The 27,355-nt window shown below is 38.7% G+C and overlaps 1 protein-coding gene and 1 long non-coding RNA gene across 13 annotated transcripts in view; one reads left to right on the forward strand and one right to left on the reverse strand.

Moving 5' to 3' along the window:
• The window catches only part of LOC117268173 (uncharacterized), a 168,254-nt gene that overhangs the window by 130,831 nt on the left and 10,068 nt on the right, over positions 1 to 27,355 (forward strand). The window contains exon 4 of one of the 2 annotated variants that reach the window (XR_004502627.2): positions 17,315 to 17,447. The exons of the other annotated variant lie outside the window; for it this stretch is intronic. This is a non-coding gene — a long non-coding RNA (uncharacterized LOC117268173). Of the gene's footprint in view, positions 1 to 17,314; positions 17,448 to 27,355 lie in introns of those variants that run through there. 2 annotated transcript variants of the gene reach the window in all.
• LOC117268171 (RNA binding protein fox-1 homolog 3-like) overlaps positions 14,281 to 27,355 on the reverse strand; it is a 462,203-nt gene continuing 449,128 nt past the window's right edge. For 7 of the 11 annotated variants that reach the window (XM_033644391.2, XM_033644386.2, XM_078161646.1 and 4 more), the window contains one exon: positions 17,462 to 26,019. In XM_033644391.2, coding sequence (XP_033500282.1) covers positions 25,975 to 26,019 — 45 coding nt within the window. In that variant the 3' untranslated portion in view covers positions 17,462 to 25,974. Of the gene's footprint in view, positions 26,020 to 27,355 lie in introns of all 11 variants that reach the window. The other 4 variants (XM_033644388.2, XM_078161644.1, XM_078161643.1 and 1 more) reach the window with 1 other exon arrangement.

Genomic DNA, 27,355 nt, shown 5'->3' on the forward strand with positions numbered 1-27,355 from the left:
TATTTGACCAAGAAGGAGAGTGATGGAGTGCTGCGGCAGATGACCTGGCCTCCACAGTCACCGGACCTGAACCCAATCGAGATGGTTTGGGGTGAGCTGGACCGCAGAGTGAAGGCAAAGGGGCCAACAAGTGCTAAACACCTCTGGGAACTCCTTCAAGACTGTTGGAAAACCATTTCAGGTGTCTACCTCTTGAAGCTCATGGAGAGAATGCCAAGAGTGTGCAAAGCAGTAATCAGAGCAAAGGGTGGCTATTTTGAAGAAACTAGAATATAAAACATGTTTTCAGTTATTTCACCTTTTTTTGTTAAGTACATAACTCCACGTGTTCATTCATAGTTTTGATGCCTTCAGTGAGAATCTACAATGTAAATAGTCATGAAAATAAAGAAAACGCATTGAATGAGAAGGTGTGTCCAAACTTTTGGCCTGTACTGTATGTATATATATATATGTGTGTAGATAGATAGATAGATAGATAGATAGAAGAAAACAGGGACAAAGACAGCCTCTTCTATGGAGGTAATGCAAATAATTCAACACTGAAACAATCTATTCATTACTGTTCACTAGATATTCACAGTAATTCTAACAATATATAAAATTTATGCTTTAAATTAAAATTCTTGTCTCCTTAAAATATTGATTTAGTGATTAATTGAGAACCACATTTAATAACAATAAACTATACTGAACATCGATTTACAAACTCTATAAACTCTGTGTCACTCTGCAGTTACACCTCCAAAACACTAGGGCTGCCTTTACACTACCATGTCTTGATGCCCAATTCCGATTTGTTGCCTATATCCGTTTTTTCCTGACTGCTGTTTACATGTTCTATTCACCTTATTTTTCACGGAAACGGAAACGCGCAGCCAGCTTCTGTTTTTTTGTGCGACACTTCCGGTCCAGCACTCTTGATCACTGTGTAAATGTCCCATGGTATTTGCTACAGTGACATTACTGCGCGCATGGAAATGTTTACATTACTGAAAGCAATTTTAAGGACTAACTTTAAATATTTGAAGTTAATGATTAAAGAATAAATCACCTGGAAAGCTAGCGCTGCTCCACATAATTTAAAAGGTAACTTAGCCTACACAGAGCGGTGGGAATGTCCGTGTAGCTGCAGAGGGGTGCGGCTGGATGATTGATAGGTACATGCTGATTTGGGTGCTATCAGAGCCAATCCGCGCATCACTATGGCTTAATAATCAACTCAGTCAATAAAAACAACTCGTCCTGTGTTAGGAGTGTATGTTGCTGACAGAAAGAAAGAAAGAAAGAAAGAAACATTAAAAAAAAAAAAAGATAGAGAAGCAGCATACACCTCACATATTTATTTTTCACAGTTGCGCACACGTGTGGCTGGCATGCAGAAGCACCGTCTGTGTGTCGAGGGTGTGAGCCGCAGCTTCAGATGCTCAGGTAGAGAGGCTGTGTAGCCTGGTGTGTTTTTTCGCTGATTCGGTTCTGCAGGTTCTCTGCTGGTACACTGGAGACGGGGATCATGCAGTTTGTCTCACTCAGGATAGATTGTGCTTTTTTGGTTCATAGTTTTTGACTGACGTGCGATTTATTCGGCTTTCCTTCCTTTCCCTCGCTCATGAGCACGTCATCAAAATGTGCTGTCGTCACATTATTCATGACGTACAACGTGGCTTGCCAGGAAATATCCGATCTGTCTGTTTGGATTACAGACCTATTGGCAGATATCTGAATCTGATCTGACAATATCCGATATCATGCGTTTTTTTTTCCTGTTTACACGTTCATGTTACGGATCTGATCTGTGCCACTTGAGAGGAAAAAATCGGAATTGGGTCACTTGAACCATGTAATGTAATGTAGGCCTAGTTGGCCGCAGGGCTTCTGTGAAGTACTGTAAAGTTTAGTTGATTCAAAACACACCCAAAACACGCATTAAACATGACTTAATAGAGACCATTTCAAAAACAAGTACACAAATCAGCTTCACTAAAACTCGCAGCATTCACAGACAACCCCTAACGCTAACCCACAAATACAACATGCTAATGTTATTAGCACAAGCCTATGGCATTTTACATTGTATGAATTATTAAAAACATCTTTTTTGTAGTCAGCAGACTTCTCCACTCATATAAAACCAGGGGTAACAGCAACATTTAACAAAGGTAATGGCACACAATTTGGCTCCGTTACAACTCACAAGGTTCAATGACAAAACAACTGTCTTATACTAAACACGTTTTCCAAACAAATATAACATGCTAACTTTATTAGCACAAGCCTTTGGCATTTTACATTGTTTATATTATCCTAGCGAGGAGCAGGGATTTCCTCTGCTCATATGAAGCCAGGATAAATCACACACATGACTTAAAATGCTGTTTCTGTGGAGGCTTTATTGTCTTCACAATTTATTGTTTTTTATCTGTGAAATTAAAGTAAATGATTTCAGCTTAACAAATAGACAGGAGGTCTGCAATGCCGCCATGTGTAGTTACATTTCTGGGGAGGTACACGTAAGGCTATGACGTAGGCTGACACAGAAGTATAAATTCTGCTTAACATTTAACACTGACTGGTATAAACTGCTGAAAACTCTTTGCCACATATGTTTTACTCAAAATATCATTTTACACAAAATGTCATTAAATAATCATAACTTCAGCCATCAGTGAAATGAATACAAAATAAAACATTTTACTTTCTGTGTATAAAATACATTAGTGAAGCTTTTTTTAGTTATCAAAAAAAAAAAAAAAAAATAGAGAGAAACATGGAGTCAGTGAGGAAAATATTTTCTCTTAACATCTATCCTGTATCTGAAGCTGCATTTTCAACTGGAAACTTTAAATGTCAAAGAAACCTGGTCAAAGAATACGGTAAACACTTAGTCTGCCACTGATCAGTTTAAACTTCATGCTAACAAGGTAATTCTGGTTACACTGCACTTTTTCTGGTAACAGCAGGAGTGGCACCTTCTTTAACATTAACTGTCTCCTCTGTGGCCCAATAAAACGCTCCGTCAGTGGAACATCTGGTTGAACATAACCAGTGAAATTATTAGTGCATACACAGCAGTTTGGACTTGAAGATGCTGCCAGACATAAAATGATGTTATGCTTGTTTCAGTGATGTGGTGTCAGTCTAATACTGAGCTCATTATGATCATGCACTTGATGTGTGCAATGTATTTAGTGGATGCTCAAACCTCTGTGTGATTTACAGGTGTTTGTCTCCCTCTTGTGGATTGAAGGTGTAATTGCTGCATTTTAAGTTAAAGCAATATGAGTGATGCTGTGCATATGTAAGCTAAATGCTGCCAGCATAATTAATGAGCACCTTAATATGAGATTATTAGAGCAAAATATTATCATCCACCCTGAATGTGTTGGATGATTGATGCTGCAGAAGGAGCATGTAATGCACAACCGTTGTCTTTTTATACTTGTATTATTTCTGGCTTTTTCGTATATTAACGAATAAATAGTTCCTGTACTCAGCACTTGTTGTGAGTCCAGAGTAAAACTTCTCAGAGCGATGTAAATGAAGCTGGCTGCAGATGGCTCTTAGCTGGGCCGAGCGCTGCAGTGTTAGCAGCAGATGGTGGAGTGCCGAGCTGATGGATGCACTGTCTAAAGCTCCAGACAAGAAACCTGCTGCTCCCCCTCTGTCTGCATCTCCCAAACATCCAGACAACACACACACACACACACACACACACACACACACACACACAGTGTGCAAAGCACTGCAGTACGAACAAAATATAATGTATATTATGCAACTGATAAATGCTACATTGGTTGATTTATTAGACAAGTAAGTAAGTAAGTAGTGTTTTTTATATTCTCAGTTAATACGTGTTATAGTGTGTGATGGGACAAAGTCTGTTGAGTAATCAGGGTTTCTGCAGGTCAATTTAAGTCCTATTTAATACTGCATAGAATCCCATTTAATATCTGGTGTCATCATACAGTGTGAAGTGTGTAAGTGTGAAAGCATGATGGAAAACCAGGGGCAGTATGACCTGGAAGGGTTTACTATTATGTCACATTTTTTCAGTAGTTCCTAGCAGTATATAACAGTATCTCTTAATGATATAATTAATTTAATTAATGTCACCTGGATGTGGATCATTAAATGGATGAATGGATTAACCAAGTAAAAATGATTCATTTATTTAATTTTTTTGCTGAAATACCAATATGAAATGATGAGCTTCCTAGCTAATGTAGCTAAAGTGAATGTTTGCGACAGGTCAGATAATGCCGCCTAATACTCCATTAAAAAAAAGATTTAACTGTCACAACAATACTGCTTTTGGTTTACAGGTGTGTGACCTCACCCTACAGCCAGCAGTTGGATACACAAACATTTTATATCACTGCAATATGGCATTAGTGCTGCCCAGGCAATATTTCAAACTGTGAATTAAATTTATGACTTTAATATCCACTTTTTTAAGAACTTTCTGCAGGAAACTGAATTCAGTGTTTTCTAAGACCTGCAGATAGTCAGGGAACACAGTCACTGAAGTGCATATGGAACCCTCGTGCGTTGCATTGAAACAATTCATTGATGATTAATTAAATGACAGCAGTTTTGACTTGCGATTAATAAGTTATCTATTACGAAAAAAGGCCAAATATTCTATGCTTTGGGGATTTTCTCTGTTTTTGTGTCACTGTAGCTTTGGGTTTAAAATTGTTTTTCGGACAAAATTAATTTGAACACATCACTTTGGTTCTTTATAACTCACTCCATTGATGAATTACGGAATTAACCTCCCTGAGTCACATCTGATCCAATATACATTTTAATTAAATATATTTTTTCCCCCGCAACATAACACTGCAGTTCATTCATACATACAGACTACAGCAGAGTTACATTACATTAGTAAAGCAGTTTAAATATTTCTTACTGTGGAATAACTCTTATTAAACACAATTTAGTGTGAATCAGAAGTTTTCTTTGGTGGTTTCTGTAATATGTTGCATTTTTCCCAGAGAATTGTGTATCTAATAAATCTGCTGTGGAAGGAAGTTTTGGTAAAAGTCAACAAAATGCGTTAAGTTTTAAAACAACAGCAGCACTGAAAAGTTACAGATAACCTACATAATACTGAAGAAAAGATAAAAAATGACTGCAAGTAAAACAATTTTAACAGCAATCAGTGATGAAGAAACACTGCAGATAGATGAATCAATAATAAAAATGGTGGCCTACACTTGTGCTTTGTAAATCATATTTTATCAGTTTCTTTATTTGCAATGAGTATTTACAATAACTAAAAATTTACAATAAAACTAAATTAAAAAAGAAAGAAAAGCAGTACAAATCTACACATATATAAATACACAGTTTGTACACACTCCACATACAAGAGACGTATTCATATTAAATATAAAAAAATAAAAGGGATTCAAGAAGTGGAAATGTTTTGTAAGCATACACAGATGCACATACACATATACTCACATACACAGAGATGTATACACACACAGTCCTCTGACAGCTGATGAATTATTATCATATAAATACTTGATTAAACTGAAGCTCAAACTGTGTTTTCAGCTGCTTTGGATTCATTTGGCTCATGAATCATCTTTGCTAATTTTATTTGCCGCCAAAATTAGGGAGGGAATTCTGTACCTACAAAATTGATAGTGCCTACAAATATTTGAGCCGTGTTTTTCTTTGACACCAACAGACTTGCCGTTTTGTCAGCCGCTCTCTGCTCCCCTCTGCTAGATGTGCCGTGACTTGATATATTGGGTCTTTTAGTCCCTGCTTTGGCTCAAATCCAAGGCCCATTTGTACAGATGGGGTTTTACGTGGGCCATTTTAGCAAAGCACCCTCCCCATAAAGCCAAAGTGTCTCATCGCTTCATAATTGTGTGATTATGGTCAATTGCTGTGGTTGGGGTGACAGATTCTATTCGAGCTCAACAGATGCTTTTATCATATTTTAGATCCCCATTTGACCTTAATCAACCGTTACATGTATGAATAAAACAGGGAGATAATATTTCACTCCTGAGGTGGATCAAGTGTCGGAGAGGATCTGCTGTGACAGAGGAGAGGGCGAGGCCGTGAGGGAAGATGGTCAAAGCTGAAAGCTGGTGCTGCTGAATGAATTATATGTCTACTGAGGCCTCTAGTAGAAGTGTATGTGACTGATAGATGGTGCCACCAAGTGGGAATTAGATGACATTACACTTGCTGAACAAAGGTGTAAAATACAGTCACAGCACAGTATACAGTATTGAATTTTGGATTTCAAACTGCTGCAGATGGCTCTTTATAATTATTGTCTATTAACTTAGTTTTCTCCAAAACATGTTTTCTGTTTACGTGTTTTTTTGTGTACTAACAAAAGTATACCATTATTATGTTAGTTACTCACTAGGGGACCTTTTCTAGGAGCTCAGGAACTTTACTTGTGTGTCTGCTGGAGGAACCAGGGACTACACTCAAGTTAGAAACCTTTGCTCACTGGTCAAACACAAACGTTGCTGCTTGCTGCAAAACTTTCTTAGATAATTGTTGCTATGTGGTCAAACACTTCACCGTTGAATACACATACTTTGGAGTCAGATGTTCTGGAATTTTCTACCCCTTTTCCATCTCTGCATGTTTCCTTTGCATCTCTTCATTGCCTTCATTACACGTCAGTGTCATGCCAAAGTAAATACACAGAGCAGTATATGACATAGTCGTTCATTTACATGTGATCCAAACATTAATATATTATTTGCAGTTCTCCAGCTGCAGTCAGAATACAAATAGGAAAATGGCTTCTTAGAATCTGGAACAATTTAGACTGTGGTCTCAAAGTGTGACCCCTGAACATGAAATGAAATGCATGCATTATATTTTAATCATCTGCAGTACATTTTAATACTTTGACTTTCAATGGCTTACATTTCCTACACTCCTTGGCTAGTGTGTCAAACTGTGCGCCCCCCAACAAGCATCTGTCAGGTAAGAAAGGACAACTTATAGAAAGTAACTAGCTGCAAGGCATCTAGCATCTACTTGCAAGTGTAACTGATAGCTGAGGTTTGTGATTTCAGTGGACAACTTGGCGGTTTAATGTGGAAGTGAAATTGAAAATATATTTTCTTATATGTGTGCACTCTTTCTTGTGGAGCCCTCAATCGTGTGCTTAGTCCCTCGATTAGCACTCAGGGCTCTAGTTTCGCAGAGTAGCGCAGGGTGACGAACCCCGCGCAGAGCTAGTTTCGAACAGCGCAACCCGAGGCGCGCTCAGTTTGGTAGTTTGGCAGACCGAGGTGCGCTGAGATGGGTGTGGCGGTGCAGCAGTGGGAGGTATCGACAGATCCAGCTTGACGCAGTGACAGTTTCGTGCCAAAAGGCTTCGCCGAAGGTGCGCTAAAAGCTCGCCAGCTGAAACCAGGTATACTGTCAGCGCAGGGGGAGCGCAGCCGGTGTAAGCCGAAGTTTGGCTGACCAGCGGACAGTACGCACACGTCACCAAAACCTCACAGGCAGGTTTCCAGAATGTCAGGCACATTAATAATGCAATAAATACCCCAAAAACCACTATTCAATGCAACTATCTGCAATCAGCACATAGATGTATCTCTATATCGACTGTCCCGTCACATCTGATGTCAGATCAAAGGGGATTGGCACCGTTTGGCACGTTTGGCACGCGTAATGGAAACCCAACCTGATCTGATTAACAAAACTAATGAGTTCACATCCCTCTCAGCCAACCACAAACAGCCACAGCATCAGATAGGGAGTATATATTCAGCATCTGTCATCTTAGAAAAGCCAAAAGAAAAGAAACCGAGTGAGACTGCGAGAGAGAAAGAGAGAGCGCGCGTGCGCACGAGAGAAACGCAACATTGATTTACAGTTGTGGTGACCTCCTCCCAGGCTACCTTTGCATCATCAGCCCGTGGAGGTCTGCTCGCAGTTTCGTATATTCGGACACTGCGAGCTTGGACCTCCCGGACCAAAACATTAGTTTTCTCCTGGGAGAAGTTTGGCCGTCTGATGCTGCTGCTCTCTTCTGCCATGGCGAATTGAGTAAACTCTCATTACGCCTTCGTGCGGCGCATTTAAGGGCGAGGAGAGGGGCTCATTTGATTGGTGTGATGTGTGTAAAACCCACTCCACGCCTTCTCTCCTCCCTCTTTCCGACTTGCGCCGGTAGGAGGGACAGAGGTGGGAAAGAGGAGTGGCTGCGCCAGGCGCACGGTGTGCCAAACTTGCAAAATCCGCCTTGCCACACCCAGTTGGCGAAGCGCAGGTTTGCTGCGCCGCCGCCTTGCCCGGTCTGTGAAACTAGAGCCCTCTGTCTTCAATCTTTGAGAACCCCTGGCATGGTTTGTCATAAAAAAAAATGTTATAGTATAATATGCCATGAAAAAAGTCATAGTACAGTTTATTTTTTAAAAAAAGTCATAATAAAGTATGCCACAAAAAATCATTTTAAAGTATTCCATAAAAAGAAATAGTTTAGTATGCTATAAAAGTCATAATGAAGAATATAATTAAAGAAGTCATAGTATAGTATGCTATAAAAAGTTAAAGTAAAGTATGTTTAAAAAAGTTATATAGTATGCTATAAAAAAGTCATAGTATAGTATGCTACAAAAAGTTAAAGTAAAGTATGTTTTAAAAAAGTCATGGTAAGTATAGTATGCTATAAAAAAACGTCACAGTATAAGCATAGTATAGTATAGTATGCTATAAAAAAAGTTATAGTATAATACAGCATAGTATAGTATAGCAGTATAGTATAAAGAGTCATAGTATAGTGTAGTATAGTATAAAAAGTCTTAGTATAGTGTAGTTTAGTATAAAAAGTCATAGAATAGTAAAAAAGTCATAGTATAGTGTAGTATAGTATAAAAAAGTCAGTGTAGTATAGTATAAAAAATCATTGTGTAGTTTAGTATAAAAAGTCGTAGAATAGTATAAAGAAGTCATAATATAGAGTAATATAGTATAAAAAAGTCAGTGTAGTATAATATAAAAAGTCATAGTATAGTGTATTATAGTATAAAAAGTCATAGTACAGTAAAGTATAAAAAGTCATAGTAAAGTGTAGTATAGTATAAAAAGTCATAGTGTAGTGTAATATAGTAAAAAAAGCCATAGCATAGAGAAGTATAGTATAAAAAGGCATAGTATAGTGTAGAATAGTATAAAAAGTCATAATATAGTGTAGTATAGTACAAAAAAAGTCATAGTGTAGTATAGTATAAAAAAGTCATATAGTGTTGTATAGTATAAAAAGTCATAGTATAGTGTAGTATAGTATAAAAAGTCATAGTGTAGTATAGTATAAAAAAGTCACAGTATAGTGTAGTATAATATAAAAAGTCATAGTATAGTGTAGTGTAGTATAGTATAAAAGGTCATAGTATAGTATGGTATAAAAAAGTCATGGTATAGTGTAGTATAGTATAAAAAGTCATAGTATAGTGTGGTATAGTATAAAAAGTCATAGTATAGTATAGTATAGTATAAAAGGTCATAGTATAGTGTAGTATAGAATAAAAAGTCATAGTGTAGTATAGTATAAAAAAGTCACAGTATAGTGTAGTATAATATAAAAAGTCATAGTATAGTGTAGTGTAGTATAGTATAACAGGTCATAGTATAGTATGGTATAAAAAAGTCATGGTATAGTGTAGTATAGTATAAAAAGTCATAGTATAGTGTGGTATAGTATAAAAAGTCATAGTATAGTACAGTATAAAAAGCCATAGTATAGTATAGTATAGTATAGTATAAAAGGTCATAGTATAGTGTGGTATAGTATAAAAAGTCATAGTATAGTACAGTATAAAAAGCCATAGTATAGTATAGTATAGTATAGTATAGTATAGTATAGTATAAAAGGTCATAGTATAGTGTAGTATAGAATAAAAAAGTCATAGTATAGTATAGAGAAAACATTCTAAAATGTATCATAAAAAGTAAAATAAAGTATGACATAAAAAAGTCATAGTATAGTGTATCAGAAATGCCCAAGTAGAGTATGTCATACAAATGTCAGAAAAAATTTATAGTGTATTATATTTTGCAAGAGTCGTAGTAAAGTATGCCTTAAAAAGAGCAAAAAAAGAGAGTAGTATGCCAGAGAAAATTCATAATATAATATATCAAAGAGGAAAACAAAACATATCATAGTATATCATAAAAACGTAGTTGTATAGTATGGCATAAAAAGTCATAGTATAGTATGCCACAAAGAGGTCATAGCATCGTTTATCATACAAAGTCATTGTACAGTATCTTAAAATTAGTTGAGTATGACATTAAAATATCATAAAAAATGTCTTAGTATGTCAAATAAAAGTCATAATATATATGGTATATCATGAGAAAGTAATGTCATAGTATGCCTGAAAAAGTTTTATTGTTGTAGGTGTATTATATCTTAAAAGGTCGTAGTTTAGTATGTTGTAGAAGTCATACTGTAATATAGTATGTCTCAAAAAAGCTATAGTATTGTATGCCATAAAATGTCATATTATAGTATGTCATAAATCATTATACTGTAAAAAAAAAAGTATGTCTCAAAAAAGTCATTGTACAGTGTATCTTACATTTAATACGCCATGGCTACTGCATCGAAAACTGGTTTCTATTCAACAGTGGAATTACGCTCCATTAGAGATTTCTATCTGTGAAGCTCCCTGTTGTTAGGATCGATGGGGCAGGTCAGGGTTATACTTGATGCTAGAAAGGAGGCACTTAACTTAGCCAGGAATATGTTATGAATTTTTCTTCACAATTTGCATATATTTCTACTCTCTAATGCACGTTTAAGAAATTTTCTACATGTATAGTGTAATTTAGAGAAAGACCCACTGGGCAGGGGTAGGTCAGGGTTAAAAAGCAATCAAAAGGTGCAGGTGTATATTTTATGTTAGTTCTCTGTATCTGTTACTGTCTTTGTCATAATAGTAGGGCTGTATTACATGATGTACGCATTTATTACGAGAAGGTCAAACAGTTATTTTATTTATTCTGTTGACTTTTATTGCCCTAATATGTACAAGTGTTGTGATATTGACAGCAGTTATTGGTCGATGTCATACCTGCAAGTTGTTTAAATAATAATTTAAAAGAAAGAAGAAGAAGAAAGCTACTGGTCACATGGCAACTACTGGCACCTTGTGAGTGTCAACAGAATTACAATCTGTAATTAATGCTAGTGCTGTTAGCTAACCTTAGCAATTTCGGTGGACAACTGGGCACTTTTCCTGTGTGGCCCGCAATCATATGCAGGCTCCCTAAATTTGCACTCAGTTATTACAACTTTGAGAACCTCAGATAAACAGGAGCATCAGTAGAAAGTAGCGTTAATATGTAGTATGGAATGGGGACGCGCTGGACCCTTCATATGTGCCAAGATTGCGCCAGGTGATTCCTTACTGTGGCACACAACAGAAATCACAAAGCCTGGACTGTCAGATGAGCTTCATGCAAAATTATTTGTTCATTCTCAGCTGGAAAAAATTAAAAGTACTTACTGAGGAGTGTATTTAGACACTTTCACAGACTGAAAATTAGCACTGTTCCTTTTAACCCTGATTTTGATCACTCAATTTAAATGATGAAAGAAGTAAACGTCTGATTAAAGGGGTTTCATTTGAGGCCTTGGGCTAACAAACAAAATTTAAAAATGATGCATAGCACATTTACCCATTGCACAGACCACATTGTTCACATTTTGATGTGGAACAGCAGTGACACAAATAACAACAGTGGTTTTTGGATTGTCAATTTTTCTTTCTCTTCCTTATTTTTTGTCACAGACAAAAAAAAATCTCATCTCCCATTGTTTGTAGAGGCTCAAAGGATTAAACAAAGTCAACAATGATGGAGAGGCACTGATCTTTTGAAGTATTTACATTTGTGTGTTTTTGCCTCTCCTCCTTCCCCCTGAAGGCGTGCGTCTATATTTTTCCTCTCGCAGGCTTCAGTCTGACTTTGTCTTCTCTCTCGTTGGGTAAATGGCGGCCTCGGCGACAGACAGGTGCTCTCCATCTTGTAAACCCGGAGGGGGTTTGGCATAAGACAAATGGGTCTGGGAGTGTCACCCCACCCCGTTCCACCTGGCTCATCTCACATGGTGTTGCAGTGATGTTGTGTCATGGGATTTGTAGTCTTACCGCAAGTCCCAGTCCGCCCCAAGCACGCAGTAACTCATCACTCACCACAAAACAGCGCCGAGACACCGCAGCTGAAGTAGACAAGTTTATTAATGATAATAATGAGGATGATGAGGATGATGATAATATTAATAATTAGTCATAATTATAATAACGTTAATGTCATAATAAATAGAACTCTTCATCTGAAGCACATAAAGAGAAGCATACAGAAAGAGAAAAAACAAAAACACAAAGTTCAGAGTACAGAGCCAGAGGAGGGGGCAGGGACTTCTAGAGACATTTTTTTTAACCTTTCAATATATCCATTTAATTTTTTAACATTTTTAAACTTTATTTAACTGGAACATTTACAAAAAGGAGAAAGAGATAGATTTTAAAAAATCCTTATAAATAAATTTTGTCATTATTAGAACAAAATACAAGATTTCGGGGAGTCAGAGGATGTAGTCGTCTTTTTTTTTTTTTCTTTTCCCCCCTGAAAGGACAGCTGGGGGAGGAGGGGACAGGTAAGGAGGGGTGAGGGTTATTATGTACAGAACACCAGGAATACAAAAGGGGCCAGTCGACTCACATACTAGAAGGCTAGGGGTGGTGGGAGGAGGGTGTCGCATGGGGCGGGTCTGCCGGGGTCAGGGGGAGGCGGGGGGGAGGCTAAGAGGGGACATCCTGCAAGTGTCACAGCTCAAGCAGTTGTGCTCAGGAAGATCAGGACCAGGTCATTATACAGAAGGCATCTGAAGGAGGGAAGGAAGGAAGGAAGGAAGGGAGGAAGGAAGCAAGGAAGGAAGGGAGGGTCACTTTAACCCCGCCCCCCGCTGAGGTGCAGGCTGGAGCTTTAGAGAAACCAACATGTTTGTAAAGGCAGAACTTCTCTGGACGCAGAAATAAACTCACTAGTTAAGTTAAAAATGTGTTTCAACAAGCAGAGACAAACAACCACAGTTCAGTAAGAGAGGAAAAAAAATACATCTAAAAATAAAATCCATACCTGACCACTGATTTAATAAATACGGCTACTAACATGGAAGACCAGCCAGACTAAATAGTTTGATTAGATACAATAATATCCCACTAGTAAATATCTTTTTTTCATATTGAAGACGGATCAAAATATGATGTGAAACAGATTGCACATTGTCACAAACCCACAGAAAATTCTAAGGCAATGAAATCTCTGGTGTGATCTTAAAGATTATTTTGTCAGCATTCAACTACAACTCCCATGAGGTCAGAGAAACACTATCAAAGGCCCAATCCCATATTTTACTTCTACCCCTCCACTTTGCCCCTTCAGAACAGAGTCACAAGGGGTAGTGGTTGAAATCTTCCTCATCGAAAGGGACAACCCTCTAAGACCGTGATTCGTCGTGAGTTGTCATCGATGGCACTTGTGTGAGTAGACGCGACTATGGCAATAATGGTATTATTACAATGACATTTGCTATGTGATGGAGACAAAAGCATGGACGCTTGTGATTCGTATACAACTTCAGTTTTCTGCTATAAATTGCTCACAAAAAAAATCAGTAACAACTGGAGCAACATTGCCGCTGGACATAAGTTACATTTTGTACACAATATGCCATCAAAAGGAGGGTGGAATGTGACACGGGAATATGTCAACATGTGGGACTGTCATGCACAAATCAGTAATAACAATGTAACGTTAGCTAGCTAGTTAGTTAGCGACCACACTACTTTTTTTGTTATGCTTGTTATTAAAAGAAGCACCAACATTAAGCTTAAATAATATGATTGTTATTGTGATATTTAAATCTTTACTACTGAAGAAAATACAGTTGTAGGTTTCTTTTGTTCCGACAGCCATCTTGCTGATGATTTCTCACAACACTCAGTTTGGCGTTTGCCTCTGAAAAACATCCATTTGGAGGGCCATGTTGCCCCAACACTTCGCCCTTCTCCATTCCATCAACAGTCGGGAGACCTGCCCTTACACCTGAACATGCAATATGGAGGAGTAAAGGCTAAGTGGTGGGAGCAAGGGGTGTAAGCCTCATGGGAGCTGTAGTTGTTGAATGCTAACACAATAATTGAGTTATCTTTATTTCATACAGTAATGCAATGAAAGCTACTAGAACAGGAGCTAACGCTCTTTTCTTTTTTTTTCCTTTTCTTTTTTTGTCCCCATAACAACTGCTCCACAACTGCAGAGCTGAGCGCCAGAGACAGGAAGTCAGCAAGTACTGAGAGACAGACTGACACATTGCTGGTTTAGGTGTTTTCATGGGTTTTGTTGACAATGAAAATATAGTGCCATCGCCTAAGATATTATTTTCTATTAACATCCTAGAGTAATAGATAACAGTGGTGTATTAACATGTGACATCATATCTGTTTTTGTTGCAAAGTGCATAGATCATTCAGTGGACAAAAAATCAGATCACGTGACCAACTGTAATGCTAGTAAGCCAAAAATAGAAAATGAAAGCTTTGGTTCTTTATCTCTGTCAGTTAACTCCACCATTAAGCTGATTTTTGCCTCCCAGGAAGTTCCCGTCAAAGTAAAACTCCAACCTGCTCCCGAGTCGTCTCTGACCCACCACAAGTCTGTAGCGCTGTAAGTAGGCCAGATGAATCATGTGACTCTCAGAAACAAACCTACAGGTATAAAAATGCTAAGCCTGCATATGATCGCTGCATGGGAGAACAAATGACCGACTTTACCCCAATTAGACTTCACAACAGTTAGTTGCCATGATATAGATACTCTTTGTAATATATGAGAAGCTGTCTACAGATGAACAGAGGTCGCGTGGGTAGGAGCCCTGATTCAGAACAAGTTTCTTTTTTTAACCTGAAATAAGATGAAGTTAATCAAGAAGTGTGAGGTGAGATTTACTGTACAGGATATTAACAGTACATACTGTAGTTTTGTACAGGAAGTCAGGAGCTTAACCTAGTGTTACCTTCTTGGAACAATTCACAGAAAACCACTACCAACTAAGTAGTGTACCCTGAACTCTCAAACAAAGTTGTGCTTCACCCGAACCTGCTCGCCTCTGATAAAAAATATAAGAAAAAGAAAAAAAGAAAGAAAAAGTTTCTTTTCAGGGCCAGCAGGTTATTTCCAATATGCAATAAAAGCGCCTGCCCACCAGGGTCAGCATGAGAACAGCAGTTCATAAACCGAGGCTGCTGCAGGAAGCTGCGAGCTGCGCTTGATCAGCGGGCTCCTTATATTAGCAGAAGAGCGAGCTCTTCCTCAGCAGTGATGAGCGAATGAAATCTGGGTCACGTCAATACACATCCGGGCTCCGCTGTCATCACAGAGTCTCGCTGTCTCCTGATCAAAGAGCACTGAGACTGTGTGTTCAAATCATACTTTGGTTCAAGTAAGAAAAGAAAAATCAATATTCATAAACTTTTTTATCTGACACCCACAACACCTTACGCTAATTAGCAAGTCTTCCCAGCTCCAATGAAGGGCTGAAATTACTGCAGATGTGATTCTTTTCCTGAAGTGTCTGTCGGGTAAAAGTAGGATGTGATGTTTTGCATTCAATGGGGCAAAATGTAGTATTGTGTGTAGTACTGCATGTGTCGTCAATCTGTGAGTATCTGCACAGGGTGTGTGTGTTTGTGTTTGTTTGTGTGGTAAAGGGGGGATTCGGGGGAGATCAGTTCACACTATCACCATCACACTTTCAATCATATAACACATGATCACATGTTACAGTAAATATCAGGGACATATTTAGTTGGAGGGGGTCTGGTATCTATGTTCGGGGGCCAGAGGCTTTCCTGCCCACCCCCTCTACTCCCTGACATCACCACAGCCCATATAATAGATATGTATATATATTTATATACAGAAAAAGAATACATACTTATTGGACACCCTAGACATTAATGTACATTCAAAAAACTGAACCAACATTCTTGTTTAAACACGTTTACAGTGACTCTTCTGATATAAAGAATTAAGGTTTTCGTTTTTCCACCAAATTAAATCTTTTTTCCTCTTTAAAAGTTTTTCAGTGCTGCAAAAAAAACAAACAAACAAAATAAACACACAAATAAATATTCTCAGAATACATTGACCCAAAAAAAAAAAAAAAAAAAAAAAATAAAAATAAAATTGACAATTCAGCCCTCGTTCCTTGTTACCGTTGGATGGGCACTACTGTATTTCTATAATGTTTTATCTAGCGACATAGTCTATATGCCTCAGGCTTGTGTTTTGGTTATGCACCTGCTGATGTAGTACAATGGGATTATTCGATTATAATTCAATTTGTTACATGGACAATGATGAGTTATTCTCGTCAGGTGGAAACGTGCATCCTTGGTAGTTGTACGCACCTTATCATTGTTGGTCTGATAGTTTGTCCGTCGGTGCAGAGTGACACAAAGGCTTGGGCTCGGAGTCTGGCAGGTGAGTAAAGTCGGCGACTTCTGCGTTTTTTTTCTCGAACTAGTCCTCAGTCATTGACCTCTGCTGGGGCGTGGAGAGGGGCAGACCGGGGAGGCTCGGCTTTATACCGTCTCACCGTCCCGCCGTGGCTCACCCCCCCACTCCCCAACGCTGTAAACCAGTGACGCTGCCCATTGGGGAGGACGGGGATGCCCAATGGTGCTGCCAGGAGAAAGTGACATCACGACAGTATCCACGGGGGACGCTGCTAACAGTAGGCGCTGTCGGCCAGTGACACCGCAACAAGGAGGAAGGATCGACATCACCAGCTCGAAAAGTTAGGGAAGAAGTAAGGAAGGAGGTCTGGGGGGTGGGGTTGGAAGGAAGAAGGCGGAGCAGTGAGACCAGGAGGCTGACCTTTGACTCCACCCACAGGAAGTACAGCGTAGAAAGTGCTTCTGCCTGGATGCCGAGCTCTCCCTGCCACCTTTCTGTTTATGTTTTTGTTTACACGACCTCGGCGACAGAGCAGTGTGCCATAGAGAGAGGAGGGGGGGCTCCTCCCTCCTCCTTCCTGCATACCACAGAATCAGCATCAAGGGCCAACTGTTCATCTCCCTTACCAAAAAACATAAAAACAGATTTGTACATATATACTGCTTTATACACACTTTTTACCATTGTAAATCACAAAAGTATAGAAAAATAAAATGTTTTATAATAACGGGACACTTTTCATTCTCTCTCTGTCTTTTTTCTACCCGGCAAAAAGGTGGTCCCTGGTGGAAACTGGCTCACTCCGTCTGTCAAGTTTGTGGCTGGTTTGACACCGCTGCCGCGGCGCCACTTTGTACGCCTCCCGTCTTCCCTCGCCAGCCTCAGTAGAGGGACTCCTTCTCGTCTTCTTCTTCTTATGTTATTTTCTTAAAGCTAGTTCTCCTCTCCTCGTTGTTTTCATCTGTGATGTCCATCAATACTGAGTACAGCTCTTCCTTTTGTATTTACTGGAAACAGGGGGAGAAAAGTGGGGAGACTGGTAAATATGCAGAATGGGATGTTATGAGAGGCATTTATAATGAGAGGTCTTATTAAAAGTCAGTGTGGAGCAGCAAGTTTATTCCTTTCTGAACAACTTTTTAGGAGTGAGGATATTGTAAGAGAAAGTAAAGGCTAGGAAATAGCTCTTTGAAAAATAAAATACAAGTAAACATATGGGATAATGTATGGAATAAACAACACGCCTTCTGCAAAGCCCTCCTGCCTCAACATTTTTCCCATCTATGTAATGTACAAGGAGGGAATGTTCACAATGTAAGGTTGAGACACACCAACAGAGTCAGAACAGCCGAAAGGAAACAACGTTTAAAACTCAACTGCAGAAAGTTTGAGAGCAGAGAGACAACAGCTTCATTCACTTTTCATCCCGTTCTTGTAATGTCACATAAAAGCAGCGGGAGCAGAGGCCTTCTGCCTGCCAAAACTAGTGCTGCCGCTCTCCCCAGAATAAAGATCAGAGTGCTCTGTAATCATACAAGTGGAGATCGGCAGTTTGGCAGTGCAAAGTGAAAATCTCAGTGTAATGGGGCTAGATGGAAGCAGAGGAGGGGGGTGGGGTGCGTGGGTGTTGGGGGCAGGCAAGGCGAGTGTCCCAGGACCCTCGTCATGACAGATGCTCGCTAATTCGGAGTGATCTCCGGCAGCTCCGCGGAGCTTCTGACAAAGAAATAAATAAAGAAATGAAAGAAGACGAGGCTTTAATTTAGAAATGCCTTTGTAGTGCATTAACCACCCCCCCGATCCAGAGAGACAAACAGTCAAACAAGTGGCGTGCTCAATCAGCGTCCACCCTGTCTCCCCTTGTATCTGTCTCAATGAGAAACTGGCCTGAGCCTCACCACCTCCCCTATCTATCCTATACCTCAGATTTACTGAGCGCTCGCTAGGGACAGCTATACAAAAATATCCACACGCAGTCTTATAGCTCAGCAGGGAGGAAGCACAATAGCACCGGAGCTACATATAGTCCTCACTGACAGGCAGCCTAGAACTGGAAGGGCTGCAGAGACAAATATATTAATCACCCACGGACGTGAAGGATTCAGGGAAGGGTTAGTTCAGGTATTAGAGCATGTGCTCCTTTCAGTCATAGTTTGTTAAAACAAGTCTCTGCAGGAATTAAAACTGGAGCCCATTAAAGGCTCGGTTCACCCAGGATAGAAAACGATGCATTTCTTCACTTAGACCAAGTCATACAGGCAGATTGTTGTAGGTTTTGAGATACAGATCTCTCAGTCATCCCCAATACAATGGAGATGAATGGAATTCAGTTTGTGGTGCTCTCTGCATTCACATTTTGAAACTGACCCACTTAGTAACGTTTTGTCTTTTTGTTAAAATGTGATGGCTGAGAGAGTTCAACTCACTGCAACTTCAACCTGATAATATGACGACTGCCATTTTGTTTCCACTTTGTTATTGACATTGTGTTCACGTTAGCTATTGTCTGTTTGGATTTCAGTATCTAATTAAATAGTTTTGAGTGACGTAACCATCTCATTAATTTCAGTTTCAGTCAACAAGAGGCTGTGACTTGCTAGGACCGGTTACCTCAACTTTATTCTCTATAAATGGATACCTGTATATGTGTGCATATTGTATAGGCGACGGGACAAAACTTTGGTATTGGAAGTGTTCTGGTTTACATTTGTAGTCTGTTTGTAGTCCGAGTAGTATCGACCAATCATGTTAGAACAACAGGTAAACAGTCCGTGTGGAATGCATTCATATGCAGATATCTGTTTATAGACATTAGCTGAATTGACTGTAGCAAGGAGGAGAAAGGCCCAGCCTGATATCCGCTGGCGACACTGGACCAGCCTGAAATATTGGCCCTCGTCTTTATCGTTTTCAATAGATAGCCAATGGGTTCCGAGATTGCCTCAACTTTATTTATTTGGAGCAAGTTTCTTTGTGCAGGTGTTGTCAAATTGGTGAACATTTCTTGATTTGCGAGTATGACTTGTCCAAGTGAAAAATTTGTTTTCTTTGTTTGTTTTCTTAAAGGGATAGTTCATCCCAAAAATCCACATTTTTTCCTTTGGTGCGAGTCGCAGAGCGTGGGAGATATCAGCTGTAGAGATGTCCATTTTGACTCCAATATAATCCAATGGAACTTGATGGCACTCAGCTGATGGCGCTCAAAGTGCCTCAGAAATACATTTGAAAAACTCAACAGCAATGTCCCTTTACAGAAATCACTATCTGGTTACTCAAAAAAATCCAAAGACCTTGTGAGCAATTTCATATAGGCACTTTTTTTTCCCTACTAAACTACACCTGCCGATCGTATCACTGCGCAGAAGGAAGCGTGCATCTACTCATGAATAAGAGGCTTGTGCTTGTGACAGCATGAGATGTAAACACTAATGGAGCCCTCCTCAGCTAAGCTGTAACGTAGCTAAGTGGTGCTAGGTGAGCTAGCAGTAGATGCACACTTCCCTCTGCGCAGTGACACAGTTAGCTGGTGTAGTTCTGGAAAATCTGGAAAGAGATGTTGCTGTTGAGTGTGTAATCTATATTTATTGGCGCTTTGAGCACCTCAAGCTGAGTGCCATCTAGTTCCATTACATCAGAGAGGAGGCCAATATCGCTGACACTCTGCAACTCACACCAAAACAGTCTAAATGATAAATTGCACCACAGGTATTAGAAAATATAAGTATTTTTGATTTTGGGGTGAACTGCCCCTTTGAGTCATATCAGGTTGTGCTCTCTTGGCCACTGTAGAAATATATTTGCAACCATCTGTATGGCTCGACACCACTAGGGCTAAGGGAGTAAATGCAAATAAGGTGCACACATACAAAAAAACAACAACAAAAAAACAAACCCAAAATCAGATTATGATGGAAAACTCTTACAACAACAGCATCAACAACATCCATGTGTGAAGGCAGACATAATGTTCTTATAACTGCTTTATTCTGACACTCAAAACAATCAGAGATTACTTATATGTCACATATCGACAACAAAAAGAATTCATGAATGAAGAAAAAAGTCATAATAGTATACTTGTACCTATGAAATGAATCCAAAAGAAAATTACTTTACACCTTTCAGACAATATATTCTCATTATAGAAATTACATACAATTCAAGAACAAGTTGAGCTGAATTGAAAATACACAGATAACCCCACTTCATATAGGAATACATATAAAACAGTTACTCAGAGAATTGCGATATAGTGTGTGTATATACATTTAAATGTATTTACAAGTACTGTAACTTTTTTGCTTGGTTCTCTTTTGTACAAATCTTTTAGGTGGACTAATAAATGCACCTGCCAGCTTATCAGGGCTTAGTAAATACTTGTATTAAATATAAATTATGGATAAAGAATATTTTCTGCTGATATGTAAACATATTTCAATACTACTATTGATAAGTACAAACAAATGTTTGGATCAAATAGAGGTCTGGTTGCATATTAAGCTGGTTATGGAATACAACAAAGGCAAACTAAACCAAAATATATCAAATAGTTTCTTTTATAAATTCACATTTAAATTACTTTTGACATACTGTAAGCAGAACTAAACGTCTCAGACCTCTACAGTACTGACTACCAGAGTTATTTACATGTTTTGTCTTTAACATTTAAGCCATGATAAGCTGACACTGAAACAGTTAAACAATGCTAAATTTTAACTTTTTCTGTAAACTGTAGACAAACCCGTGCAGACTGATAGGAGCAATTGCACATGACATTACTCCAACTTGTCCCTGTAATAACATGACATGAGAACATACTACGTGCATCCACAAACATGTTATTGTGTCTGTTTACGTTGAGCTGTTGACTAACAGGTCTTTTGACATCAGGATGCACAGTTAAATTGTAGTTTCGACTGTTTTTTATTTCTGGGAGTAAACTGTCTGATTTAGGAGGTTAGTGAGGAGGTGACAAATACTGACAGACTCTGTAGAATCTGTGAGTAGCAGATGAGATTGTTGACATTGAATATGTTAATACTTTAATATACAGCCGAATTACTTAAAGCAAATACCAACAACTTTAAAGGGCTTAAAGGTTCAGTGTGTAGGATATGGAGGATATACAGTATTGGCAGGAATGGAATATAATACAATGTTTCTCTAGTGTAAAATTACACAAAAAAATAACAATCATCATGTTTTTGTGACCTTAGAATGAGCCGTTTATATCTATACAGGGAGTGGGTCCTCGTCCATGGAGTCTGACATGTTTCTACAGTAGCCCAGCGTGGACAAACCAAACGCTGGCTTCAGATAGGACCATTCCCATTTTTAGCACCCCCTTTGCAGCGAGCCGAACTGTGTTTGCAAAGGACTGACTTTCAACGTGAAACTGCTTTATTCAGTATTTTAACTGATTTAACTCCATTTGTGTTGGTAGGACAAAACCTTTGTGGATAATTTGGCACCAGGTTAAAACCTCGAAAACGTCTAGATCTTAAATTGTCAGAGAAAAATAATGAGCATACATTAGCAGGTGCTAGGCTAACAGCCCACCTCCGACATGCTGAACAGCATCAGGGAAGCACTGATTGTGAAACTGCTTTATTCATTGTTTTTACCGGTTTAAATCACTTGGGCACTTTGTCTTGGGGGAAGAGACCTCTGAAGGTAATTTGACTCCTGGTAAAAACCTTCTGAACAATGAACACTGAAGTAATCTGAGCTGGGAGTTCATGCTTGGCACTTGGGAAAAGTTTCAGCGGGTTGCAATTTACAGTCCTCACCACTAGATGCCACTAAACACAATCCTACACACTGTTACTTTAAGAACAAGTCCAGTAGAACAGTATGCATCACGAGTCATTTGGATCAACTATTCCTAATTTTAAATAGGAATAATCTTGTTTTTTTTCTGTGGTTGTAATTAATTGATTTTGTTTGGAGCACAAATTATAAACTGTAGAGTGCAAACTAGTAATTAATATTATGTAACTAACAGATATTATATTTATAATAAGTATATAATGGATGCTTGATGACTAATCTAGTTATCTTTACTAACATTTTTTTTTTTTCAGTAAACTAATAATATAACTAATACTGTGATACATTCTACCGTCATGTTTGAGATTGCAGTTTGTGGTGGTGTTGAGTTGGACCTCATTGCACTGTACAGACATACATGAGATGGCAAAATATTTGGATTATTTTAATTTATAACTGATATCTTTGAGGTCAGAGTTATTGTGATGTTATTAGAGGGACTCAGAGTGAAGTCACGTAAATCTGTTAGCTAACTACAGTACGTTAGCAAACTGCATTCACCTCATCTTTCATTCTCCTCCCGAACACACACACACACACACACACATTCTAATGCATATATATTTATATATAGCACATAGGCACACACATTCAGATCAGAAAACCAAAAAATCTATTTTGTTCCAGTCTAGCTTTCTAATAGTGGTCACTAACTGAACACCCACACATGTACTCTGGTGCAGAGTTTATACGAGAAACTCCTACAAATGCACAAACCAGTTCTCCTGTTTGAAAATGGTAAAAATAATATTCAAAGTTCATCTTGACTCATATAAAAACCCCAAATGTTGCGTACGTACTAGCATATAAAAGGAAGAACGACGTTTGTTTACCCACATAAAGATTTTCTTTGACTGAGATAATGGGTTAATTTTCTTTTTTTTTTTTTGATATACAACATTACTCTATATCATTTTAACATCTTGACTAAACATAACTAGCTGTATATGATACTTTTATAAATATGTTACATCTCGTAAAGTTTTGAAAAAGCAGAAAACAAATAAAGTGCAACAAACAAGAGGTTGGTTTTTTTTTTTTGAGACCACAAACACTTTTGTGAGTACATATAAATTAAATACTATTGGCAATAGCTTTGAGTTGTATTTCCATAGCTGCACTGAAATCTTGACAGCTAACAGCTACACTGAGATTTTCTTTTTCAATCCACCTCACGTAGCACAAAGTTGTAATAGAAGCCAACGCAACCACTGTATGTCGACTAAGAGGCGAGCACTGCTGCACTCTACACACATTTACATCATGTCTCCTAACTGTACTTGTGTGTGTATGCGGTGTAAAATTAGTTATACAGTATATGTCTATATATATAATACAGTAGCTTTAATAAAGAACAGTACAGTCTTATTTTATCATCCTCTCTCAGGGTCTCTGCTTCAACAAAAATCATCTCTTGTAGAAAGCTGTGTTGCAAAGAGGACAAACCTGCTGGTTGTGTTAGAAATGAAACTATCCTGCCTGCTGAGAAGTGAATAGCACTGTATTCTAGTTTGTGAGTTTCAGTTAGCTTATCCTGAGGTAAAACATTTTTGTGCAATGCTTAAAAAAGAGACCGGTGACTCGTAGCAGAACAGCCCTCTGTCGGGTTCACCCACCTTGGTGCTGTGTCATTACTGAGTGTGTGTGTTTGTGAGTTTATGTGGAAACTGTTTGGTGTTATAGTGCACCTTGTGTACAGTTAATCTGCCGTGGTGTGTTAGTGGTAATGTGCAGCCGTGTCTTCTGCAAATTGAGTTCATATGCAACTATTTAGCAATTAGATTTTAGGGAAACAAACACTGCAGACAAATAGAAACTGTTTCACTGATTACCCAGTTAGTCTGTTAAATGTGTCCAAAAATGTCTCAGAGTGGCCATGAGGAGGTGACGACTTCAAACTGCTTTTTTGTTCAGCTGACAATCAAAAAACAAAAAGATCTGATAAACAATAAAACAAAGAAAAACTCAAATGAGTAACTTTTGGTCATTTTCGGTAATTAATTAATTATCAAAATTGTCACTTTCCTTACAGTCAACTAATTTCACCAAACCAGCACAACAGTCTTGTAATAAATCCTATTTACAAGCTACAGTCTGTACTGAAATTGTAATTTGTCGTGATGTTTCAAAGGACTGCATTATATTATTGCTCCTGTTGTTGCAGCCAAGAACAACATTCTGATATCGCTATAAAACCATAGAACTGAGTCGACACACAGCTACTAACACAAAAAAACCTGAACGTTATAAGTAAGGTCAACATTTCAGACAGAACTCTAATCTGACAAACTGCAAAACATTCTGTGCCAACTTTTAGAAATGCCAACTTAAAAAAGGGCACTCTGCCAATTTTAAACATGGAGTTGAGTTGAATCATTAAGAGAGCTATTCAGCCTGTGAAAAACAACTTGTATAATGTCTTCTGTGATTTCAGGAGGAACCCTATAAAATGTGGATTTTTTTTTTTTTTACACAAATTTTCTGCAAGCGTGTTAAAAGGCCGTTTACTAAGCAGGGTGTAATGAAAGACAGCTACCCCTCAGAGTAAAGTCATTTTAGGCAGCTAAGAGCACACGGTTCATTTGGTCTGCGTTTACTTGCAATTGGCCCTGTGAAGTTTTAAAAAATGTCACTGCTACCATGAGAAGCGATGCAAATCCAGGATGCTGGTGGGAAAAGCCTAACACCCCCCCTCCCTATTTACCTTTGGTTGTACTTGTATGAAACGCCACAGGACTTTGTCCCTGAACACAACCCAGCTAGCTTTACCTGTCGCCCTAAAACATAACTGCCTGTGCAGAATAGTTGCATATAACCATCCAGCAGTTTGCAGGAGACTTGGCCAGAGTGTGAGCATTGTGAGTCCAAGACAGAAATCTGACCTTAATGACCCTTTACTTTGCATGCTGTCATACCACATAGTACAGCTTGTAAGGCTCCACTGCAAGTGCACAACAGTAGGACACTCCAACGTTTAAAGAAAACCAAAACAAAAGCAATCAGAGCAGTGCCGTCTTTGAACTAAGAATCACCAAGGCATGTTACTCAGCGTGTGGACTGAGCTCTTTATTCCTGCGTGTTAAATGGAAAGTTAGAAAAATAATTGGAATGGATCAGTGATCGGCGTCAACCTGATCAGACCTGGTATGTCTCCTGTTTGTCGTGTATATATTATTAAAAAAAATGCCCCGGTATATTCTTAGTCAGATGACGGCGGCTGCATACACACACCTCTGAGCATGCATCATGCGTGCTGCAGTAGGCTCACATTAGTTATGGTGACACAGCACCCATATACAGCAATCAAGGTAATGCACATGTGCATAAAACTTTCCAAAAGAAAACCAAAAGCACAAAATGAATACAAAACAAGAGCAGACCAATGATGACATCAAATAGGTTGTTGTAGAAATATCGGCTTGAGAGGGTGTCAGGGGAGGGGCTCAGCATGGGGACCTGGAAGCTTTTAGTTTGATTTAGCTCTCCACCAAGGACCGGGCGTTTGCTTGTTTTGTGTTTGTCTTTTTCTCTCTTTTATTTAAGATAGTTTTTTTTGTTTGTTTGTTGGGGTAATGTCTCTGTCTTTTCTCGCTTTTTTTCTTTCTTTTAGTAGGGAGTGAAGCGACTGTACCCTCCTCTGTATAGGCTAGCCTGCAACATCAAAGATGAAAAAGTACCAATCAGTATTCAGGTGACAGCTTTAGTCGGTTTCTCTTTCTCTACAAATTTCCTTCCTTTTTCCATGCAGGTTATTTATATAGGTTTTTATATTAGAATATCGGTTTCCATATGGGAATAATCATGACAGGGTTGATATATTTAAGCCAATAATCGGAGTGTGTGTTAGGAACAGGGTCATCAGGAGTTAAGCTGGATTGGTGGATTTGGAGCTCAATTGGGGCAGTTGATAGAAAAAGTATTTTTATAAAGTAGCACAGCAAGAAAGAACACTTCCTTGAAAAAAAAGTGTCTTCTCTTTAATTAATTTCATTAAGAAATAAATTAAATTGCTTTTTTTTTACTTAAGGAAAACCATTCCTTGTCAGGCTGTAACAATATCAGAGATTCAACTAAAGCTGAATAAGTTCAGAGAGGTTTAATCACAGCTCCTTTTCAAGTCTAGTGGAGGTGTCTGCACCTTTCTGGAGGGCCAAACCACCACAGGATATTAGCCCTTAGATTTAGCACCATGCTCAAGATATCTAGGGCAGACACACACATAAAGCATGCAAGTGGGCCTATGCATGCACACCTGCACATGCACCCACACTACCGCACGCACACACACACACACACACCACACACTTCTCTCATCTTCTAGTGGCTCTGCTGCAATTAGGAATTCAGACAAACTCCAAAGGCTACTGAATGTCTTCAAAGGCTAATTTTGCCTAATTTCGGGGAGCCCTCTTGCTTGTACGAAACTTTCATCCATGCGAGATGCTTCTGTACGCTGGAAATAAGTAAAGAGAATTCTCCAACCTCAACCTCAGAGGAACTAATTATTGTATAGCTTTAAAATGCAAAAATGACTCCTCTCTGCTGCAGAGCCATTAATCAAATATGATTAAAGAATTAGGACCCAAACTGGTCTTTTCTCTTCAGCCCACGAGTTTATTCGATGTTGGCCTCAGCACAGCCCTTCTCCCAGTAGCCCTGCCATTTGTTCAACACCACACCAACACACACACACCCACCCACCCTCTCGAGTCTGTGTTAGCTCCCTGAGCTCCCAACACACACAGCATTAGCTCTGATATTTTTAGGGGCCAAATCCAGCTTTCTACTTTCATTGAGAGGACGATCAAAGTGTCAGAGAAATGGAAGGAAATTTGGAGGAAAAAGAAGAAAGAATAAAAAAACATTCAAGCACATTTTTTAATTAAGTAAATGAAGAGGAAAAAGAAATGTCTTAATTAATGAAAGCTTTTAGCTAGCAGCTGCACCGGGGAACTGTACGCCTTTTTTTCTGTCTTTTTTTTTTTTT

The sequence above is a fragment of the Epinephelus lanceolatus genome, chromosome 18 (genome assembly GCF_041903045.1).
Source record: "Epinephelus lanceolatus isolate andai-2023 chromosome 18, ASM4190304v1, whole genome shotgun sequence".
Lineage (NCBI taxonomy): Eukaryota > Metazoa > Chordata > Actinopteri > Perciformes > Serranidae > Epinephelus > Epinephelus lanceolatus.